The sequence below is a fragment of the Orcinus orca genome, chromosome 3, assembly GCF_937001465.1.
Source record: "Orcinus orca chromosome 3, mOrcOrc1.1, whole genome shotgun sequence".
In the NCBI taxonomy this organism is placed as follows: Eukaryota; Metazoa; Chordata; class Mammalia; order Artiodactyla; family Delphinidae; genus Orcinus; species Orcinus orca.
Genome location: NC_064561.1, coordinates 178,865,319 through 178,887,641, shown reverse-complemented (window position 1 = coordinate 178,887,641; position 22,323 = coordinate 178,865,319). Strand labels below are relative to the sequence as shown.

General features: G+C 41.0%; 1 protein-coding gene across 1 annotated transcript in view; it reads left to right on the top strand.

Moving 5' to 3' along the window:
* The window catches only part of ADCY2 (adenylate cyclase 2), a 433,799-nt gene that overhangs the window by 304,590 nt on the left and 106,886 nt on the right, over positions 1–22,323 (top strand). Inside the window, exons 7-12 of the mRNA XM_004274498.4 lie at positions 771–898; positions 6,183–6,341; positions 7,150–7,282; positions 8,815–8,991; positions 12,446–12,489; positions 16,204–16,284. Of these exons, the coding sequence (XP_004274546.1) occupies positions 771–898; positions 6,183–6,341; positions 7,150–7,282; positions 8,815–8,991; positions 12,446–12,489; positions 16,204–16,284 (722 nt within the window). The remainder of the gene's footprint in view (positions 1–770; positions 899–6,182; positions 6,342–7,149; positions 7,283–8,814; positions 8,992–12,445; positions 12,490–16,203; positions 16,285–22,323) is intronic.

The following is a 22,323-nucleotide window of genomic DNA, read 5'->3' as shown; positions in this document are numbered from 1 at the left end:
AAAATCTGTGTTTGGTACATCTTTGTTTATTTATGTATTTATTATAAATTTGAGTGAAGAGTCTATAAACTAGTTGAAAAGGTTAGAAATGGATGTAGGATTAATGCATATGAATGAAGTTAATCTCAATGTTATTATATAAATACAACCCAGCCAATAAAAATAATGAGTTTGTCTAACTTTATATTAAAACAGCTTAACCTCAGATCAGAATTAAGTTTCAAATTACTTGGCAATGTTGAATGGTGGCTTATTATGTTGTAGAGATGTTTATCGGAAGCTACATGTCTGCAGGTAAGAATCTGCTTCAGCTTTAAAAGAAATGAGGAAAATCGTGAGCACAGTAGGAAATGACAAAAATTCTAATTCTAGCTGAGTTCTGCTTACCATTTTCTATCCTGAAAGATTCTGTTTTGCATAGAATGTTTCATTTCACTGTCAATGTTTGGATTTGTTCAGACTAAAGAGAATGGTCCTATCTTTACCCTCCTCTGCTGTGTTAAGTGTAAATCATTCCAGAACTTTCTCTCAGCTTTCCCCTTCTACCCCTTACCCTGATTCTTCCTGCTTTGGTAAAGGAGCATGCAGGTGAGGGTGCCTCAATCTTGATGGGTAATTAAGGGAAACTCAACTAGTTCTCATTTCTTTCTTCCCACAAACCGTATTCACTGTGGCAATGCCAGTAGAACTAGCACTTGGTGATATTTGGTAGATCAAAATCATTATATATGTGCTTAACTCAACTGAAATTCTGTGATTTCTTCTTTCAGGAGAATGAATGCATGAGAATAAAAATTCTAGGAGACTGCTACTACTGTGTTTCCGGACTCCCTATCTCTCTCCCTAACCATGCCAAGAATTGTGTGAAAATGGGACTGGATATGTGTGAAGCCATAAAGTAAGTGTAATGCTTAGTAAGAGCTTTTTTAACTGTTTGGTAAGTTTTAGTTGTAGTTCTTACAACTATTCCTATTTTTCTGTCTACTGAAACTAAATACATGATTGTACATTTAAATATAAATGGGCAGAGACTCATTTATTGGCATGTGAGAACTAAGTCCAAAGTAAGCCTTCTGTGTTTTGTATTGCTATTATTAGTCTTAGATTACAGCAACACTGAGTTAGAATCTATGGGAAGGGACCTTTGTGTTTGTTTCAAAAGTGCTTTTTTTAAAAATGTAAAGGTCTCCTCCAATCTTCAGGAAAAAGGCTGTACTCTCAGCATCTCTTGATTTCTGACAAGTACATGTAAATTGTAAGAGGGAAAGTAGTTTTTACCACCAGACTGCAATGAATATAAAAATCCAGCCCAGAATTACTCCATCTAAGTCACGCTCAGCTCTGTGAATGTAGTTTCAGTTTATATCCATAATAGTTTTCTGCCTTTTATCTATAGGTTCTTTCATTGTAATTCTAGAGAAGATTTGCTTACATAGAATAATGTTATCGTTACAGTTGACAAGTACAGGGTAAAAATGTGAGGTAAAAAATGAATTTTCACTGCCCGCACCATAATGCATACTTCTTTATAAGTACCTTCATAGAAGCCACGGTATTCTTATAAATGATAAAAGCTCTTGTTTTCTGATTGTGTGATTGAAGGATTTCAGTTTGGGTTTTTTTTGGTGGGGGGTGGATTGCCTATTTTTGGTCAAGTGATTTTCCCCTATCCTCCACATATTTTTCGGCTAAACAGCATGGGAACTATGTGCTTGATGGTCTAATTCCTTGTCTCAGGGTCAGAGTAAATAGGACCTTAAGTGAGAAAGCAACAAGTCAAGTTATCACTGTGTTTAGCCCACCGTGGTGTTAGTTGTGGGCCGAAATGGACTGAGAGGTTTGTCGGTGGGTTTCCAGTGCTGGCCAGGGAAGAACAGTGAAGCCCTAGCCGCAGCAGAGTCTGCAGACCTAGGTGTCCAGATCCACTAGTTCAGCCTTTGTCAGGGGCCACTGTGGGGCAGTCAGGGATTGAGAGGCAAAGGAATCGAGAGGAATCGAAGGAAGATTCAAGATGGGAGGGGTGGGCAGTGTTGCCTCAGCTTCCCACTGAAATACATTGTGTGGGAAATAACTGTCCCCCTTCTTCTCCCCATAAGTATATCATTTGTCTTCTCGGAGACTTAAAAAAAAAAAAGTTTTTCAGCTTTATTTCAAGAGTCATTAACTATTCACGCCACTATGGGTCTAGATGGAAGTGAATTTAATCAATGTAGACCTAACAGATTTTCTCAAATGTATAACCCACCCCTGGAGGCCACATCAGTGTTGGTTTCAAACATGAGGGGAAATGGATTCTGTAAATGGGTTTTGTGAAGGATGATATTATGTGAATCAATAGCACATTGGATTCAACAATCCACCCTTTTACTAAAGCTTAATTTCTGCTTTGGAATCAACTGTTTTCCAGTTCTGTTAAGTTTATGTAATTCCAATATGTTGAAGAGCCTTTAGAAAAAAGATCCCCCCCCCCCAAAAAAAAAAAAGAAAAAAGATTCCCTACATTCTGTCCACTGGCATGTCATCAGGTCATCAGTAATACCTTCTTTTGTTGTTACATTTATTTATTGGGGTTAAATATACATACATAAATATTGCCCTTTGAACCATTTTTACATGTACAATTCAGTGGCATTAAATACATTCAAAATGTCATACAACCATCACCACTATCTACTTCCAGAACCTTTTCATTGTCCCAAACAGAAACTCTGTACCCACTAAGCAATAACTCCCCATTCCCTTCCTCCCAGCCCCCAGTAACCTCTGTTCTACTTTCTGCCTCCATATATTTGCCTGTTCTAGATATTTCATGCAACTGGAATTGTACAATACTTGTTCTTTTGTGTGTGACTTATTTCACTTTATATAATGTTTTCAAGGTTTATTCATATTGTGGTATGTATCAGTACTTCATTCCTTTTAATGATGGAATAACATTCCATTGCATGTATGTATTGCATTTTATCCATTCATCATAGATGCCTCAGTGATATCTTATGTGTCCAGCATCTCAGTAATGTCAACAGATTTGAGTGAACTTCCAGAGCTCTTCCTTATACCTAAAGTTAAGTTTCATATCTTAATGGCCATGTGTCCCCATGATCTGCTACTCCTTGACCAAGGGCTTCTGAATTCTTCCCCTGCTATGTATCAACAGTTCGGCTCATGTGCAGTTGACAGAGTGATCAGTAATAGGTTGTTTTAGCCCAATCGAAAAATGGGCAGAAGACCTAAACAGACATTTCTCCAAAGAAGACATACAGATGGCCAACAGGCACATGAAAAGATGCTCAACATCGCTAATTATTAGAGAAATGCAAACCAAAACTACCATGATGTATCACCTCACACCGGTCAGAATGACCACCATTAAAAAGTCAACAAATAACAAATGCTGGATAGTGTGTGGAGAAAAGGCAACCCTCCTACATTGTTGGTGGGAATGTAAATTGGTGCGGCCACTGTGTGAAACAGTATGGAATTTCCTCAAAAAACTAAAAATAGAATTGTCAGAAGATCCAGCAATCCCACTCCTGGGCATATATCCAGACAAAACAACAATTCAAAAAGATACATACACCCGTGTGTTTGTAGCAGCACTATTCACAATAGCCAAGACATGGAAACAACCTAAATGTTCTCTGACAAATGAACGGATAAAGAAGATGTGGTACATACATAAAATGGAATATTAGCGATAAAAATAAATGAAATAATGCCATTTGCAGCAAAATAGACAGACTTAGAGATTACCATACTAAGTGAAGTAAGCCAGAAAGAGAAATACAAATATCACATGATATCACTTACATGTGGAATCTAAAATGTGACACAAATGAACCTATCTATGAAACAGAAACAGACTCACAGACATAGAGAACAGACTTGTGGTTGCCAAGGGGGAGGGAGAGTGGGGGAGGGATGGATTGGGAGTTTGGGATTAGCAGATGCAAACTATTATATATAGGATGGATAAACAAGGTTCTACTGTATAGCACAGGGAACTATATTCAATATCCTGTGATAAACCATAAAGAAAAGAATATAAAAAAGAATATATATATATATATATATATATATGAATCATTTTGCTGTACAGCAGAAATTAACACTACATTGTAAATCAACCATACTGCAATAAAAAATAATAATAGTAGGTTGTCTTGCTACACCCCCAATATAAGCCAGGAAAAGAGCGAACACCTCAGCACATTTCAGAAATTCTTTGTTCTCTCTCACACACAAAGACAAGCATTTTCATTCCCATTTCTTAAGCCAAAAGTTGAGCGTGAATACAGGAATTTCAGTTTTTCAAGCTGCTGAGGAGAAAGCACACGCTTGGCACTTGGAATTTTGCCAGATTATCTCCAGTTTTGGTGGGAACCAGCAACATGGGTCCAGAAATGTTTGCCTGTGTTTTTCCTTCCAAGTTTGGACCTCCACATTTATCCTTGTTCCCCATTAGCTAAGTTCACCACTGCAGAAGCACTTCAGCTGCAGTTTGGGAATATTCCCAACGCTTAAAGAGGCTTTTTTTTTTCCTATCATGAAAATGTAAACTGTTCTTAATCAAGGCAGTGATATTCAGGACCCTGATTGTGTAAGTGATTAAGGCTCCTCTTAAATTAGAAAGATTGTCTATTATTGCAAGCTCTAAGGGATCATTTCAACATTTTTCTATAGATCACACAGATTTCATCTACATGCATTAAAACGTTAGGTCAATCAGGCCATCTGAACCCTTGATCAACTCATTTCTCTAAAAAAGACATGAAGCATGTGGAGATTGTTAAAGAGTCGAATCATTAACCAGTCACTTCTATCACGGACTGGCCTTGTGGCTCCCGGGCCCTGTCAGGAAGGGGACACTCAGGGGAGTGGGGAGCAGAGAGGAACCATAGTGAGAAGAGGCCTGGAGAGACGGGGACCAGATAGGGCCCGGGCAGCTGTCCACACTCAGTGCTGATGGGGACAGAGTGGTAGGACAAGGCTCCTATGTCATGTAGATGCTCCTCGTGGGAGCAGGAATGAAGGGTTTGGATGACTTGTAAAGTACCCCAAATAGGTTGTCTTTTTTATAAAAAAAAAAAAATGAGAACCGGTAAGGAAGGTAGAGAGGAAGGGAGGGGAAAGAGACAGCCTTCTATATTCTTTTTTCAGGACGTCATTTATTTTTACATCATGGACCCATTTCTTTTTATCGGTAGTATGCTCAGATGATGTCACTGCATCATTCAAGCATGCTTGTGTCATTTTGAGATGTTTCAGGTTCATTTTACTGCATCCCACACCTGGTAACCCTTCCGACTTGCTGTGTTGAAATCAGTGCCATTGCTTCCCTCCACGTTTCCCCTTGGGGTGATTCTTTCCATGTAACTAGGGATACCTTCCTGCATTCTTCTTTTACAATAAAATTTTAATTGGTAAATGTATCTAACTGGCAGAAACAAATAAGCATCGCCAAGCATTGCTATTTTTGCTTAAAGGAGGTTCTTCATTTGTCTCTTTCAATGAGTTGGCAACAGAGTCCTAAAGTATTTTTTAAATGATTTTTTTAAAATGATTTTCTTTTTAATGATACCTTATGCATTATTAAAGCTTCTTAAAGAGTATTCTTTTCTCTTTTCTGTTAAAGAATGTGCACAATTGAAAAGCTTTCATTTCGTGGTTATTTTTTTTTAATTCCTATTCAGGCTAAAGTCATTATTAAGCTCACAAATAAGCCGTATTGTCTCATCAGCAGAAAATATTCCTTGGGGACATACGTTATGCTAAGCACTAGAATTGCAAATGGCATCTAAGATTGTTTCTGACGGTACAAGGCAATGTCACACGAGTCTAGTATGAAAATTCTGAGGAGGTGTCTGCACATGTTATGTGCATGATACACATTGGTTGAAAAAGTAGAAACTACAACCAAAATGCTGCCTCACGACCCCTGCCATCCTGATGCTTTACCGGCCAGAGCATTGGCTTGGCGCTGGTGGTTTAGTCTGGTAGTAACCGAAGAAAAATCCCTTTCTCTTGCCTCAGAGCAGCAATCTTCTGCCACAGTAAGAATTCATGACAATATTTCCAACAATCTGACACATTCTGAATGATAAAATGCCCAGAAAATTGGCCCGCAATTAAAGGAAGAAGAGGCTGGTCCTGGAAGGTGATGTGACTTTCCTTCCCTTTAGGAAAGTGAGGGACGCCACTGGAGTGGACATCAACATGCGTGTGGGAGTGCATTCTGGGAACGTCCTCTGCGGCGTGATCGGGCTGCAGAAGTGGCAGTATGACGTATGGTCCCATGACGTTACCCTGGCCAACCACATGGAAGCTGGAGGGGTCCCCGGGTAAGGCGGCACATTGGCTTTCTCTCGTCCAGCAGGTTACAGGGCTGGGAATAATAGGTCGACAGGTTAATAACCGACTGCTCAGTGATTTCTGTTGCCTTGGTTAGTATCACGTTACTCACGCCCAGTGGCCTTTTCCATTAACCAGATGGACATGAACTCTCAAGCCCCAGTGCAACCACCCCTGGGACCCGTGGTCAAAGACTGTGGATGTCAGATTCTAAATTACAGACTTCTACTTATTTTCATATTTATGAATAGAAACCTAAGTTAAAGATGGTTTATAAGTCAGTGGAGATATATGACGTTTCTCTATTATTGGTAACTTCTGAAATCAGTACTATTGAAATAAGCAAACGGTACCATCTGGATAGATGACACGAGAATCTCGATGCAAGTGCTGTAATTTGGAGAAGCATGAGAACAAGCATTGAGAAAGAAAGCCCATACTTTTATACAGATCAGCACACTTCCTAAAATGACTTTGGCATGCATTTCAAAAAAAAAAAAATATCTTCATACCCCAAAATTCGATAAGATCGAGTTTTAATTGCTGTAATTCACCATGCAGGTTTCTGTGAGTGCAGAGAAGCTCCAAATATTAGTAGCTCATGACATCTGGGAGCATCTTTCCAAAGCAGTGGTTAACAGACTATGAACCTTAATTACAGTCAATTTTACTAAGAACATATAGCCTTTCCTTCACTTGGGGCAGAAGAAATTCTCTCTGAAATCCCAAATAAATAGAAAGTCTTCTTGCACGTTCCTCCTTATATATCCTGATTGTGGTTTTAAAATGGAATTTCAGACGTGTTCACATCTCTTCCGTCACACTGGAACACTTGAATGGGGCTTATAAAGTGGAGGAAGGAGACGGTGACATCAGAGACCCATATTTAAAGCAGCACTTGGTGAAGACCTACTTTGTAATCAACCCCAAGGTCAGTATTGTAAAGAGTCTATGATTAGCCTATGACTTCTATGATTAAAAGTGAAAAGGGCAAAGTACTCATATGGAAAGTGTTTTTAGTCAAGAACTAGTGTAATTCTTCGCTCATCTTTGCCTCTAAAACTACTTTAACTGCGTATGTGTTTTTAACAATGGATTCAAATATTTATTAAAGAAACACTTGAAATGAATCACTTGTTTATATGACAAGGGTATTATCTGCATCACGAGGTTGTATAGGTTAGTCAATGTTGATCAATGTGTGTGTTAGTCCACGATGGACCCCGCCTGGCAGTTAGAAAATTAAATAAAGATAAGGATTTTGCTCAAGGCTTTGGATGATAAAAATCTAATGAGACAAAGTAGGATGAAGATATAAGAAAAAGGGAAAGAAGAAACTTCTGGAATATTGGCAAGTAAATGTCATGTATACACTTGTGTGAGTACATTATGTGCAGATATGGTAACTTTGATACAGTGAACACCATTCATCGCATGCAGACAGCTGCTGGCTCTAACTCTTCACACCACGTGTCAGGCCAGAGCAGGGGCTTAGAGTTCTCATCTCTTTAAACCCTTCCCAAATTCCTGCCAAATGGGTACTACTGCTATTTACAGATTAAGAAACTGAAGCTCTGAGGGTTTCTGTAAACTCCCTCCAAATTGCAGGCTGGTAAATAGTGCAGAGAGCAGCAAGACACACCTCTGAATTGTCAAAACCAATATCATAGCATCAAGGAGATCAAGTTTATTAATGTTTACTCACAATAACCTCCCTAAAACCCCAGTTTCACCTTCAGAGACAAACTTCCAACTGACTAGAGGGTTGATCTGGAGACAAATGTATGACAAGCGGGACGAACTGTGCGGTGATGGGACAGGGACGGCACAGGGAAGAGGTTAAAAAAAATGTGTACAAAGAACACTGAGTTCAGCTCGGTGCTCTGTGGTGACCTAGATGGGCAGGATGGGGGTGGGTGGGAGGGAGGCCCGAGAGAGAGGGGATGGATGTATACTTATAGCTGATTCATTTTGTTGTACAGCAGAAACTAACACCAGGTTGTAAAGCAACTATACCCCCAATTAAAAAAGAAAAAAAAAAAAGAAAGAACATTGCGTTCAGGCAAAGAACACCAAAACACCGATATTCGGGGCCATTTAGCATCAGAAAACCCCCAATCGCTTTAGGAAAAAACACAACCATCAAGAACACATTGAAACAGATCAGCATATTCTGTCTAAGAATCAACTTTATAAAAACATCCCTTAAAATAGCTATTATTTTTCTCTAAGTTTCAAATACAGGTAAGTTTTGTTGTATGAAAAACAAATCGTTGGTCTCCAACAGCTCATGGCGCTGAATACAAGTCACTGAAGGAATGAGAGTAGGAACCAGGAAAGTGAAGGGCATGATGTTAGAGGAATCTGCTTACTCAAGGGAGGCTTCTTGGTGGGCAGAGCAGGAAGGCGGGAGGCTGTGCACCTGTGCCCCGCCAGGTGTCATGCTTTGTTTCTAACCCCAAGGGAGAACGACGGAGCCCCCAGCACCTCTTCAGACCTCGAGCCACCCTCGATGGAGCCAAGATGAGGGCTTCCGTCCGCATGACCCGGTACCTGGAGTCCTGGGGAGCGGCCAAGCCCTTTGCACACCTGCATCACAGAGACAGCATGACCACGGAGAACGGCAAGATCAGCACCACGGTACGCCCTCCCCATGCCCTAGCGCTGGGCGAAAGCTAGTTCCCCAAAAGGCATCTCCTGCCAAAGTAACTTTTGTCTGTAATGAGGCAAGCTCACTATCTCCGACTTCTCAGATTGGCATTCTCAGATATTCCTTACAGATATCAGGTTATCAATGAGCACCAACCCCGCATTGCTAAGGGTTTTAACCTAGAGTGATTTTGCATTATAACCTTATTACCCAAGACTCTAATTTACAACTGACAGTAGCAACTGAATACAGCTGAACTCTTTTTTTAAATCCAGGTTTGTGTTTTGCTTCTGCTATTATGAAGTACAATAGAAAGCCCGAGCATCTTAGTAAGAGAACAAATGAAGGCATGATGTCCTTGGAATTTGAGTGGCATCAATAAAACTGTCTCTTCATCACCCAGAGGTTCAGGCTGTGTCAGAAGCAATGTACCTTCTATTGTTGGATATCCTTATTTACATCATCCTTACTTCCAACAGAGAATAAAGTCCCAATGCTTCTTGCAGCAGGGACATTCTCAATAAGATAGCTGAAGTGCAGATAGACAATAGAAAAACTCATAAGAGGAGAGAAAAGTAAACACAGTTGAGCACTTAGAATAATCCCAATGGTATAGTTAGATTTTAAAACAGTCTCTGAGTAAAATTTCATGCAGAATGGCATTAATTGTATTAGGGATGCATTTGAGGTAAAGAAAGAAAATGGGATGTTACATAATTCTTATTAGCTGATGAGAAAAAGAAACATACCAGGCTGTCAGGTGAAAGTGGACATTTCACAATCACACACCCAAGCCCAAAAGGCAGGGGCTCAGCATTCTTGTTTTGTCTCAGTTATATCTCTTCTCTCAACTTCCTTTGTTCTTTTTCAACTGAAAAATAAATGATCTGACAGATCATGATCCCTCAGTCAGTCAACAAGGGAGACCACCTGGGCAAGTCCTAGAAGAGTTTGCATTCTGTTGGAAAGAGAGAGACCCTAAGTCGGACGCAAATGAACAAACAAGATCACTCCAGGTGCCTGCTCAGGGCCATGATGAAGAGAAAATGGAGTATCGTCTTTGGGAGTGAATGGTGTGGCTACTCTGGATGGGGCGGCTGGGGACATCTCGGAGAAGGGGGGAAGTCGGTGGCAAATCAAATTCTGTGGCCCTGAGATGGAAATGAATTGGCATCTTTGAGGGCAGAGAGAAGGCTGGTGTGGCTGCAGCGTCATCAGCAATAAAGCAAAGGGAGGTCATCAGGGCGAGAGGCTCTAAGTAATCATGTATAATTTATTCTGATTGTGATGGGAAGTCGTTAGAGGGTCTTACCCAAGGGGAGGGCATAGTATAATTAATGCTCTGGGTAATGGAGCAAGAATGCAGTGTTCCAAGGGAGGAGGATGGTGCCCTCTTATGCTAAGATTTTAGTAGTGGAAACAGTGAGAAGCAAACTCAAGTTATAATTTGAAAGTGGAACATATAAGCCTTGGTGATGGAGTGGGTATGTGTGAAAAGGAGGATCAAGGAAGAATACACACTTTTTTGGCTGCACCCCTAGAAGAATGATGATGTCATGAACTGAGATGACAAATACTCAGGGAAAGTCAGGGGATTTCAGATGAAAAAATCCAGGTTTTGCTAATGGACACCTTCAAATCAGTATGCCTTTTAGACACCGAAGTGCAGCTAGGAAGTTGGCAGTTGGGTGTGTGAGTCTGGAACTCAGGGAAGAGGTCCCAGATGGAGATGTGGATGTGAGAAGCATCCGGCTTTAGATGATATTTGAAGCCATGGAGCTGGGTGAGATCATAAGAAGAGAAAAGATCCAAGGAGGCAGGATTGGGGCAACTGGAACCTTCCAGCCACTAGACCCTGTTAGAGGAAAGGTATCCTAAGACCCTAGGATCTAGTAGTCAGGGAAAGTCGATGCTTCTATCACTCTTATGAAAAAAGTTGGATAATTTCATCTCAACACTGCATTTATTATTAGTACTAATGGCTAATATCTCTCATCGAGATTTGTTATAAACCAAGAGTTGGTCGGTCGGTCGGTTGGTTGGCTGGTCGGTTGGTTTTCAAGAAATAAGAATCAGATCTAAATATTAAAACATGATTTTCTGTGCAGTTTCATATGTGTACCTGTGAAAATAAGGCCTTGCTTTTCTGGGTGTGTGATTGATGTTGCCGTGGTTGCTACTTTCTTATCAGTCTTTATTGTCTCAGGACCTAAGAGCAACTGTCTGCCTTACTATCTCAGCAAAACACTAAAGGAGAGATTTCAGCCTGACTTTAATCTGCTATTATGTGTTAGTGAAGATGCCTCTTTCAAGAGAGTTGTTACTGGCTAGAGATTTGAACTTCAGGAAATTGTGTATAAAAATCAGAGGGCCTCTGGGACAAACTCAGTTTTCTTGACCAGCTGGCCTCCAGTCACAGAGATGGAGCCTAGGGACTGCCTTAGTAGAGACAGAGGACATCTGAGGCTTTGGTTATTAGCACATGAAGCCCATAGGACTGTGTCTCTTACTCAGTTCCAGAAAGATCCCACTGCCATTCTTATTAATACATCCCAGGGTTGAACAATTGTCATTGCCCAAAGTTATTTCTTTTATCTAATCCCCTATGCAGAACTTCATTGACTCTTGATTTAACGTTGATAGAGCTGGTAAATAAGGCATTGTTTTACTTTATATAGTAAAACTTGGAGTTCAGTTATTTTTTAAGACTCACCTTTCCCTAGGCTGAATACATTTCCTGATCTAACCTTGGAGATCAAACAACAAAGAACAGTTTATTTGGAGCCACTTTGTTACAAGTTTTATTTTAATTATTTTATTTTATTTAAACGTATGAAAGTGAATCTTGTGGTTTTTTAAGTCTATTATTGAACATTTGGCAGTGGAGACCCCCGCTGATTAACTCTGACCAATGTCTGTCTCTGTCATTGACCTTTTTCAGGGACTACCAGCACTCATATGTACATTTCTTCTTTTCGATCAATGATTCTCGCTTTCACACACTTAACCAACAGTCCCATTTCTTAACAGCCCAGTCAGTGATAAGGATTGACTATAGATTTTATGATCATGTTTGTGTCTTAAAGCATTTTTTAAATTTCAGTCTGATGCCAAACTACATTTTCCCATCATTTGTCTACAGTAACTTTAATAACAGTCCTCTGCAGGCGTTGTTTGAAATCATATCTGCAAATATCAGGATGGAAATTTAAAAAATTCAAACCACAATCCTGACACCAGAGTTTACAGATTACAAAAAAATTCTAAATATAAACTGAATTTTTAATCATGTTTCACACTTATAATTAAGCTCTTTTTCTCCTCATGGGTAGTTATTTGGTACCTAAATGATATTTTCCATGATAGAAGAAGAAATATACATCCTTATCACTGAAAGATTCTTAAAGTATGTTTTTGGCAACTAATACTCTTTTTTTTTACTAGGATGTACCAATGGGTCAGCATAATTTTCAAAGTCGCACCTTAAGGTATAGTATATGTGTATACGTTCCACTTTCTAATTTTTTAAAGGCTTAATTGTTTTTTATTTATTCCTGAAAGTAATTATCATCAATTATAGTAATTTTGAAGTCTACTTCTTCTGAAAAAAGTGCAACTACTTGTGAAAGCCCCTACTAAATTGCTTTCAGCTTCTAAAAATAGGATTATTGGTGTCATTTTATTAGAGTTAAAAGAGGGAAAAGGAAAACACTGCCTAGTAAACACTTTAGAACTTTAAATTGTTTTCTTAAAATGATTCTTCTTCATATTAATCTGTAGTAAAAAATTGAACTTTCTTAAAATGAGTAACTTACTTAAAATGATGTTTGTGAGGTTGAATCCTAGAAATAAAAGCAAGGTTAAGTCCAGCCTTTCTATAGTGAAAAGAAGTGCAGCCCACCCTGCTCAAAAAAAGAAAAATTGGTGCTTCCCTGGTGGCGCAGTGGTTGAGAGTCCGCCTGCCAATGCAGGGGACACGGGTTCGTGCCCCGGTCCGGGAGGATCCCACATGCCGCAGAGCGGCTGGGCCCGTGAGCCATGGCCGCTGAGCCTGCGCGTCCGGAGCCTGTGCTCCGCAACGGGAAAGGCCACAACAGTGAGAGACCTGCGTACCGCAAAAAAAAAAAAGAAAAATTGCTTCCACAAAGGCCTGTAGGTCCCTGTTGCCATCTTCACAAGATCACAGACAGACACTAACCCTTTTCCTTGTCTGAGCTTTGGGGCTCAGAGTCTTACTTTTGCATTGGTCTGGGAGCTAAGTACTTCTTATTGAAGATGTTAGGATAATTAATGAAAGGCCCCAAACTTGAGTCAGCTTTTCTTTCCCCACAGAGACGTGAGTTTATCCCTGTAGAAAACGCATTGCCTGAAAGTAGTTAGATCATTCCCTGCCAGATCTTTAGGGAACACTGTTTCAGACCCCTCTATGTTACTTTATTTTTGTTGTAATGAGCTCTAATTTGTATTTTGTGTAAAATTTGAAATTTTAACATTGACATATAACACTTAGAGCCCTATGTTATAAGGAAAATTGGGTTCTTGGGCTTTTGAAATGTTATTTTTTAAGTGGCAAATACCAAATTAAAGAGAGCTTAAGGTAATTTAAGAAATATTTGGGACCTGTGACATATCTTGAGAAGGCTTGACTCTTCAGGCCAATAAGAGACTAGCACATCTGCAAACAACTGTCTACAGAATTTCATGGACGTCCTTTCGCCTTATATGTGCTATGTCCTCTCATCTGTCTAGTGGGAAATACCTCGTGCAGTGCCAGTATGATGTGGGCAGTGTATTTGGGGATGAGTGCTGTCTGAAAGACAGTGATCAGAAGCTGTCAGTTTTATCTGTACCAGGCATCTGGGAAACCTAATTTCATCCCTACAGGGTTACTCCAAGGTAGATGAAATTGCCATTATCATTTTAGGAGGGAAGAAACCAAGATGCTGGGTTAGGAGGTGACCAGAGTCACATGACTGTGGAGGCGAGGCCATGGTTATGCCCAGGGTCTGTGACACCAAAACCTGTGTTCGTAGCTGCTCTCCTGTCCTGCCTGCCCTCCAAAGAGCTTCCTCCACATCTACTCCACTTCCCTCCATGGTGGTTGATCTTTGGTGGCCCCAAGCCTCACAGAGAGAGCTCGGCTTTCAAATCAGCCTCACCTGGGACTTCCTGTGTACGTCCTGCCTATGTAACACGGCCAAGGTCCTAAAACCTCTCTGAGCCCACAGCCTGGCAGTGAGTGGGCATCACAGGGCAGTGAAGCATCATCTGAGATAAAGCAGGACCTCTTCCATGCCTCTTTAGATATAGTGGCCCAGGCCTGGGGGTGGGACAGGTCGGGGAAGGAGCTCAGGAGAAAGAAGGGAGAGGAATTGGAAAGAGGGGTTGGGGACACTCAGTACTGGAGAAGCCAACGGTAGGGCAAGAATGAGGACAGGAAGGTCAAAAATGCTGAAACGTTGAAAGTCTGAGGAATAAAGCCCTGCTTGGTGAATTAAGAACTCCTCGTGGGGAGATGATCAGCCCCAAGGGTCTCCTATCACTTCTGTAGCGGAGGTCACAAAACTGTGGAGACAAGGAAACTGTCTACATGTTAAGAGCTGTTAGCCAGAAAATTAGTGAATACAAAGGGTGCATAATATTGGCATTTATTGGCTACTTCATGTGCCACATTTACTGCATTGAGCACCGCACAGGCATTATCTAAGCTAATCCTAAAACAGACTCACAACGGCAATGCCATTGTTAGCACCCTGGATATATGATTGCAGGGTTAAATTTTCTTGTGAGCTCAAGGCACCGACACTGTTCCTTCTCACACTTGGAGACACTTTTTGAAAGAGAAAGCCACCAAACTGAAGTCAGGAATCTCAACACTTGGCATAGGGCTGATTAAAAGAAAAAGAAGAGTCTAAAATGAAGGTAGCACCTCAACCATAAATGAGAATGAGCCATCTTAGATAATTGCTAAGATGCCATGCTTTTTTTAAAAGAAGGATCAAAATTAGTTTGCCTTCCAATTTAGCTTGGAATTTGGCATGCTAAAACCTCTTAATTCCATTGGCTTAGTGTCTACAGGTGGATCACTTAATATCGTTCTGTTTTTGAACCAAAACTGCCCTTAGCCTGTTTAAAGAAAGCAGGACCTGAAAGTGTGACTCCACAAACAATGATATAATGTAGGTAGATTACCCATCCATCTCATTAATGATAATTCCATGAGATTTAATTACAGATAAATATGACATTGCACACTTAATACTGTTCTTATCTATATATAGAGGCAGTTCTAAACTCAGAAAAGTATTATTTTTATTCCAGAGTAGGAGGTCTATTCAGTGAGTAATTTAACCAACCACAAGACAAAGAAGCCTCGTGATCACTCCCATGGGACTAGGTGACTCGGACACCCAGACTCAGGTGCAGGCTCGGTCAGGCCAGTTCGGGAAGGGCCAGATGTGATTATACTCTTTGCAGTAGATGTTTAACTTTTAAAAACAAGTATTACTTTGATTTTCTCCTTTACATCATTCTCATGCTAATTGTCAAATTAACCTTGGAGAACTCATTCTTATCTTGGCACAATTTATTTGCAAAACATTTTATATTATGACTGAAGATTATTTACTTCCAAGATCAAGTGAGCGGTCTGCACATGTAAGTGGGGTTTTCTGTGAATAGCGCTTTCCAAAACTGAGGAGCATTTAAATACATGCAATGAAGCTTTGACGTGTCTTAAGTGAGACTTTAGTTCTGAAAATTCTTGAAAATTGACCAAGGAAAGCATAAAATAGGAATGATTATTTTGTCAACCACACCAAATTTTTACAAGGGAATTTCCAAAGCCAGTATGTTCTGTCATAATATAAAGTTTATAAAGGCAAAAATTCAAGGGCTAGTGCATCTCTTGGGACAGAAATTTCTTTTATCTCAGACACCAAGGACATATCTTTCAGTGTTGCTTTTTAATTTCACTCTGAGTAGTAAGGCAACATTTTACTGCACCAAAAACTCTAGCCAATTCATTCAATCCACAGAGTGGCTATATGTTAATAGAGAAAAGGCTGCACATAGACTGTTTCCTTTTTAAAAAAAAATTCAGTTAACAGAATCAGACAGAGATTTTGGCATCATAGACACACAGGCTTACTGTTTAGTTTAGTAATAATATTCTTACCCAAAATATTTCCTCCTTCATATAGAACCAAGTCACAAAAGAAGAGATTTGAAGAGGAATTAAATGAAAGGATGATTCAAGCAATTGATGGAATCAATGCACAAAAGTGAGTACTTTTAAATTATCATTCCTCTCTTATTTCAATCCTATTATTTGAAAATAATGACATGTTTTCCAAAAGAATTTCCCCCCAAACTCTGTCATACTTATCATGACAAAGCCAAGTTTTCTGAGACAGTTCATTCATTTCACCGCAAGCATCCTTAATAATAGCTTTTGTTAGTAGTATTTCATCTTTAAAAAAATTTTTAACTCTGCCTAATCCTCCCCAAGTAAATTACTGATAAACAACATGATACATAATTATAGAGAGAAAATGAGAGCATAGTGTGTTCAGTAGCATATTTTTTAAAGATCAGTAGATTCCACATGGGAAAATCATTAAGTTGTAATGTGCGACACTATTCAAAATGCATTCATCCCCCCACCCCGAAAAATCAGAGAATGTGGAGGTACCTGTGTTCTAAATCCTGGAAGAGGGTCTTGAGCATTAGAATCTGAATTCATGGAGGCAGCAGGAGGAAGACCAATTCTTTGGAGGCCAAAATATCACTCAGTCTATAAAGCCAAGAATTGCTATTGTAGTTTTAAATGGTCCAAAAAGGCAGGAGACAAGATTTAAAGAAGGTGGTGGCTTTCATGGCTTGCACAGAATGATTACATTCACCGGCCTTGGAATTCTCCTTAGGTGTGTGTGCCATGGCTGACCTCATGAAGGGCGGGAGGTAAACAACTCAGTGTGGTTCCTGGTACTCATTAGATGCTCCATAAATGTTTATTGAATTAAACTGCAGTGAAAACCTTAGTAGATCCAAATGAAAAGGTTTTATGCGGGGCTTCCCTGGTGGCGCAGTGGTTGAGAGTCCGCCTGCCGACGTAGGGGACACGGGCTCGTGCCCCGGTCCGGGAGGATCCCACGTGCCGCGGAGCGGCTGGGCCCGTGAGCCATGGCCGCTGAGCCTGTGCGTCCGGAGCCTATGCTCCGCAACGGGAGAGGCCACAACAGCGAGAGGCCCGCATACCGCAGAAAAAAAAAAAAAAAAAAAGATTTTAGGTGAAAGTTTTCATCTTTATGGAAACCTATTTAATTTTTATCAAGAAAGTTGACTCATGGAAAGTGTAAATGATTTTCACCTTGAACTGTGCCTCCAAAATTAAGTTACACAGCTTTGCAAAATGCATACCTCTTCTAGACTGTGCTTTGCAAGTGTGCATTTCAGAATATTTACAGTACTTATGGAGGAATCGTATGAGTGTATGTATGTATGTATGTGGTGTGTGTATGTGTGGCGTTCCATACATATACAATAAAGTCTCTAGGGCTGGCTAGAGCTGCAATTCAGATATGCCAGCACATTGAATGCACACCTCCCTAATCCCTGCTGTATACCCCAAATAGATAAAGCCTTCCACCTGCCACAGAGCACTCAGGGCACACCAGCAGTGCCGAGATAGGTGCTCTGCTTTGCCTGATACCAGGATCGAAGTAAAAAACAGTCTCAACTCTGCCCTGATTGAAACCTCAACACCTCACAACTGAGAAAAAATGATTACCTGTAATATACTGGCAGCTAAAACCCAGGCAAGTCTGATTTCACACAATGTAGATTCATTCGACCAGAGGAAATAGCAGTTACTACTCTGTAACCCACTGGAATAAAATGCAGCAGAAGAGAGAAGAAATCTTGTTCCTTGACAAAGGTTAGCCGATTACAATGATAATAGTAATAATAAAAAACAAATGTATAAAATCAGCCTCAGCATGTCTTCATGCAGGACGCCTACCTTGTTAAACTACTTTTATGCCCACTTTTTAGAACTCTCCTACTAAAGGAATCATTAGAAAGTACAATCATTGGCTTTGCTTTATTTTTGTCAAGGTTGTTTGTGAATTGCCTGTCAGTATGGTATCGTTTTGTACTGAAATACATGTTTAGTTACCACCTTTGTGTTTTAACGTAGTTTTATGCTAAAGTCGTGGTTAACGTTGGTGTAACTGCTTATGCTGTAATTTTCCCAACACATTTCAGAAATCAAGTGGAGGAAAATGTCATGCTGTACTCAAAAATCAAAAGGGGAATTTTTTAAATGGAAGCTATTATGCACCTATTTTTTTAATTAGCTTCACTCCCATTCTGTTATGCCCTGCTCATTAAACTCTCTTCTTCTTCGATAAGAGGTTCTTCTGATCTTATTTGATTTTCCCCTTGAGGATTCAGTAGGGACTCCAGGCTTGATGTACCATTCAGTCGTTTTCTGCTATTGACATAAAACAGTGATTTATATGCAGATTTTCATGTATTCATTCATTTACTCATTTAGCAAGCATTTGTTAAAGGGTGAGCAATGTCGTCATTTGCTCAGTATCAGACATGCATACCAAGACCCCAGGCCTCGTGTTACCCCTCAAAGCCCTGAGTGAGGGGAAGAAAGATCACTGCACAGATGCCCTACAGTCGTGACAGGTAAAGAGGAGCAGGACAGCACAGATGAAAAGTCTCAAGTTTTCCGGAGGAGGTGACACCTGGGCCAAACCTTGAAGGAAACTAAGAGGGAGAGAGGGAAACCTTCATGGTGTGATAACAGGATGCGCCAGGGTCAGAGGTGTGCTCCCCAGTCTTTAGCACAATCAGGACACAGGACGCCCCTGCAGGAGTCTCTCAGGGTAAAGAGGCTTGAGTGGGAAGTTGGATGCCCTGAGAAGCAACTTGGAGTCCGCCTGAGGGGGTGGGGCGTGAGCACTTTGAATGGTTCTAATCAATGACTGTGTGATCACCTCCATCCTGCTGGTATGCAGAGGATTCCTTAAGACAGGAAGACCCTAAAGTGAATGCTGCAGAGCCAAACCAGAGATGGCCAGGCCCCCGTGAGGACGGAGCTCAGAACAGGGGTTTTGACTTAGTCTGGGTGGGTGATGTCAGCTGAAAAACAATGCACAACCTGAGAGTTGTGAGTCACGTTTTACTGGGGGCAAAATGAGGACTGTAGGCCAGGAGACAGCCTCTCAGGTAGCTCTGAGGAACTGTCCAAAGAGGTGGGGAGGAGGTCAGTATATACGTGATCTTGGTGAAGGGGGGCACGTGCAACCCAGCACACGTTTAGGCAGAAGGTGGCTCCTTCTCGAGGAGCAGATGTGCCCATGAATAATTTTAGTGTGTTTCTAGATGTGAGAAGAGGCAAGAAATTGGGCTCATAAAATCTCCTGAAAATATCTGAACTATCTGAAGGCCTTTTCTGCCAGTTTTCCCAGAGCACAGATGCCTCATTCATGATCTCCACCCTGAACCCCTTTGAAGGTGTGTTAAAGGTCAGCGACAGCAGTGGCCAGTGACAAAATCCTTGTAGAGGCAGGTGGCAAGTGGCAATTTTTAGTTGGCAGCTAGGTGAGAGGGAAGAAAATGTGTACCAGAGGTCTGCCCCAAAGAGGATTACCAGAAGCTTCTCCTCTCTGGAGGTGCAGAGCGGGAAAGAGGAAGCCCTGTGGGTGGACGAACCAGACCATCCCCTCCACGGCAGTATTTTTCTCTTGAGGAGCTGGGCAGTCCTGTAAGATTCATCTCAATAGAGGAGTGTGCTGTACAGTTAATATTCAGAATGAGATTGCCATGTCAGGTTCTTCCAGATTGGTTTAAAAAAAAGAAAGAAAGAAAAACAGTAGGAAAGAGGTAATGTGAAAAGTTCAAAAGGGGAGAAACAGGGCCCTCTGGGGTGCAGGAAAGGAGCTGGTGAGTTAATGAAGGACACGGGACCCAGGTTTAATTATGTCTGAGTGGAGTGGAGTGCATGTATGGGTGGATGACCGGCCAACCCCAGGACTGGGGAAGGATTGGGCTTCCACACCGAGAGACCACCTATCCAGCATCATTTATTTCAGCTGCAGGTCCATGGACCACCTTTCCCAAATGCCACAGGTCACCCACGGCCTTAGTGCGCAACTGAGGCCACTTGGACCTTTGGATTCAAGGCTGCATAGATAGGTGGTATGTTAGTCAGCTGGGACTGCCGTACAAAATGCCATGGGCTGAGTGACTTAAGCAACAAAAATTTATTTTCTCACAGCTCTGAAGGCTAGAAGTCTTGAGTCAGGGTGCCAGCGTGGTTGGTTTCTGGTGAGAACTCTCTCCTTGACTTGCAAAAGGCAGTCCCCTTGCTGTGTGCTCCCATGGCCTTTCCTCTGGGCTACGCAGAAAAAGAGAAAGAGCGAGCTCTCTGGTGTCACTTCTCATAAGTACACTCATTCTCTTGAGTCAGGTCCCCACCGTTAGGACTGCATTCAACTCTAATTACTTCCTTGGAGGCCCCATCTCCAGATACGCCAACTGCAGGTTAGGCCTTCAGCGTATGAAGTGGGAGATATGAACAGTCAGTCTGTAACGAAAGGAAAGTGGTCTTCTCTGTATTTTAGCATCCCCTTTGTGATAACATTCCAGAATAATTCTGCATGAGGATGTGGAAGTACTTTGTCTCTCAGCTCAAGTCAAGATCTTGTTTAGAATTTCCTTTACTGGCCTCAGCCTAGCACAAAAGCAACTTAGTATAAATTAATAATCATTTTTTTGTGTAGCGCAGGGGCGGGGTTGACTTTCTTTGTGCCAGAGACCACTTGGGTCAGGAACAGTGTCAGGAGACCGGGGATATTGCACACATTCTCCATTCTCTTCTCTTTCTGTAGTTCCAATTCCCCAAAATATTTGACCTTATTTTCCCACACAAATCTTTCTGACTCCAGATATCCATATGACATTTATAAATCTCTGAGTTTCCTGTGAATCAATATTGGGAACTGAGGCCACCTCAGAGAACCAACAGAGACGTGAGGCCTGTGGGGAGGATGTGCTCTCCTTAACTCTGAGGACAAAAGAGGAAGAATTGGGCCCATCACTTACGGCTTCAAGGAAGAAGCCTTTGGCCAAACCTGACCTGCTGTGGGAAAAGGAAGGCACAGGGTAGCTGTGGGTCTGGTAGTCTCACCATAGATATCTTTGCTGCAAGGGGATTCACCTCAGGACTAATTGGCCTAAGACAGTTTTGCCATAAAAGATAAAATAAAGAAAATAGAAGAGAAACATTGAGATGGACATCATGAAACATTAGCAACAAAATTTTGAAAGATTCGATTGCAAAAATAAAAATGCAAAAAATACTTAGATGCACTTAAAATGTGTGTAGATACATGGTTCTAGTTGTATTTGGGTGTATCTTAGAGAAAGCAATGGTACTTTCTTTCTCAAGGTCGATCACTAAGGGTTCAGTATCTAATATCAGACATACATTCTTTACGATACAAAAAAATCTGCTCTAAGCCTCTGCAGATTCCCCTGGGAGTAAAATGAACAGAGGAGGGACTCTGCTATTTCTTATCAATGTGTGTAACGTATATCACTGGTGATACATACCCAGACGGTACTGAAATGTCCCATCACGTGCCCAGTCCTTATATTTCACCAAATCATCTAAGCCAAGTTCTGTGCCAAATACCACAATTCTGTCTAGTTCATGATCTTCACTGTCAAATGGCAAAAAAATTCACCATGTTCCTTGATAGATGAATGGATAAAGAAGGTGTGGCACATATATACAATGGAATATTACTCAGCCATAAAAAGAAACGAAATTGAGTTATTTGTAGTGAGGTGGATGGACCTAGAGTCTGTCATACAGAGTGAAGTAAGTCAGAAAGGGAAAAACAAATACCGTATGCTAACACATATATATGGAATGTAAAAAAAAAAAAAAAAGGTTCTGAAGAACCTAGGGGCAGGACAGGAATAAAGATGCAGACGTAGAGAATGGACTTGGGGACACGGGGAGGGGGAAGGGTAAGCTGGGACGAAGTGAGAGAGTGGCATGGACATATATACATTACCAAATGTAAAATAGATAGCTAGTGGGAAGCAGCCGCATAGCACAGGGAGATCAGCTCAGTGCTTTGTGACCACCTAGATGGATGAGATAGGGAGGGTGGGAGGGAGATGCAAGCGGGAGGAGATATGGGGATATATGTATATGTATAGCTGATTTACTTTGTTATAAAGCAGAAACTAACACACCATTGTAAAGCAATTATATTCCAATAAAGATGTTA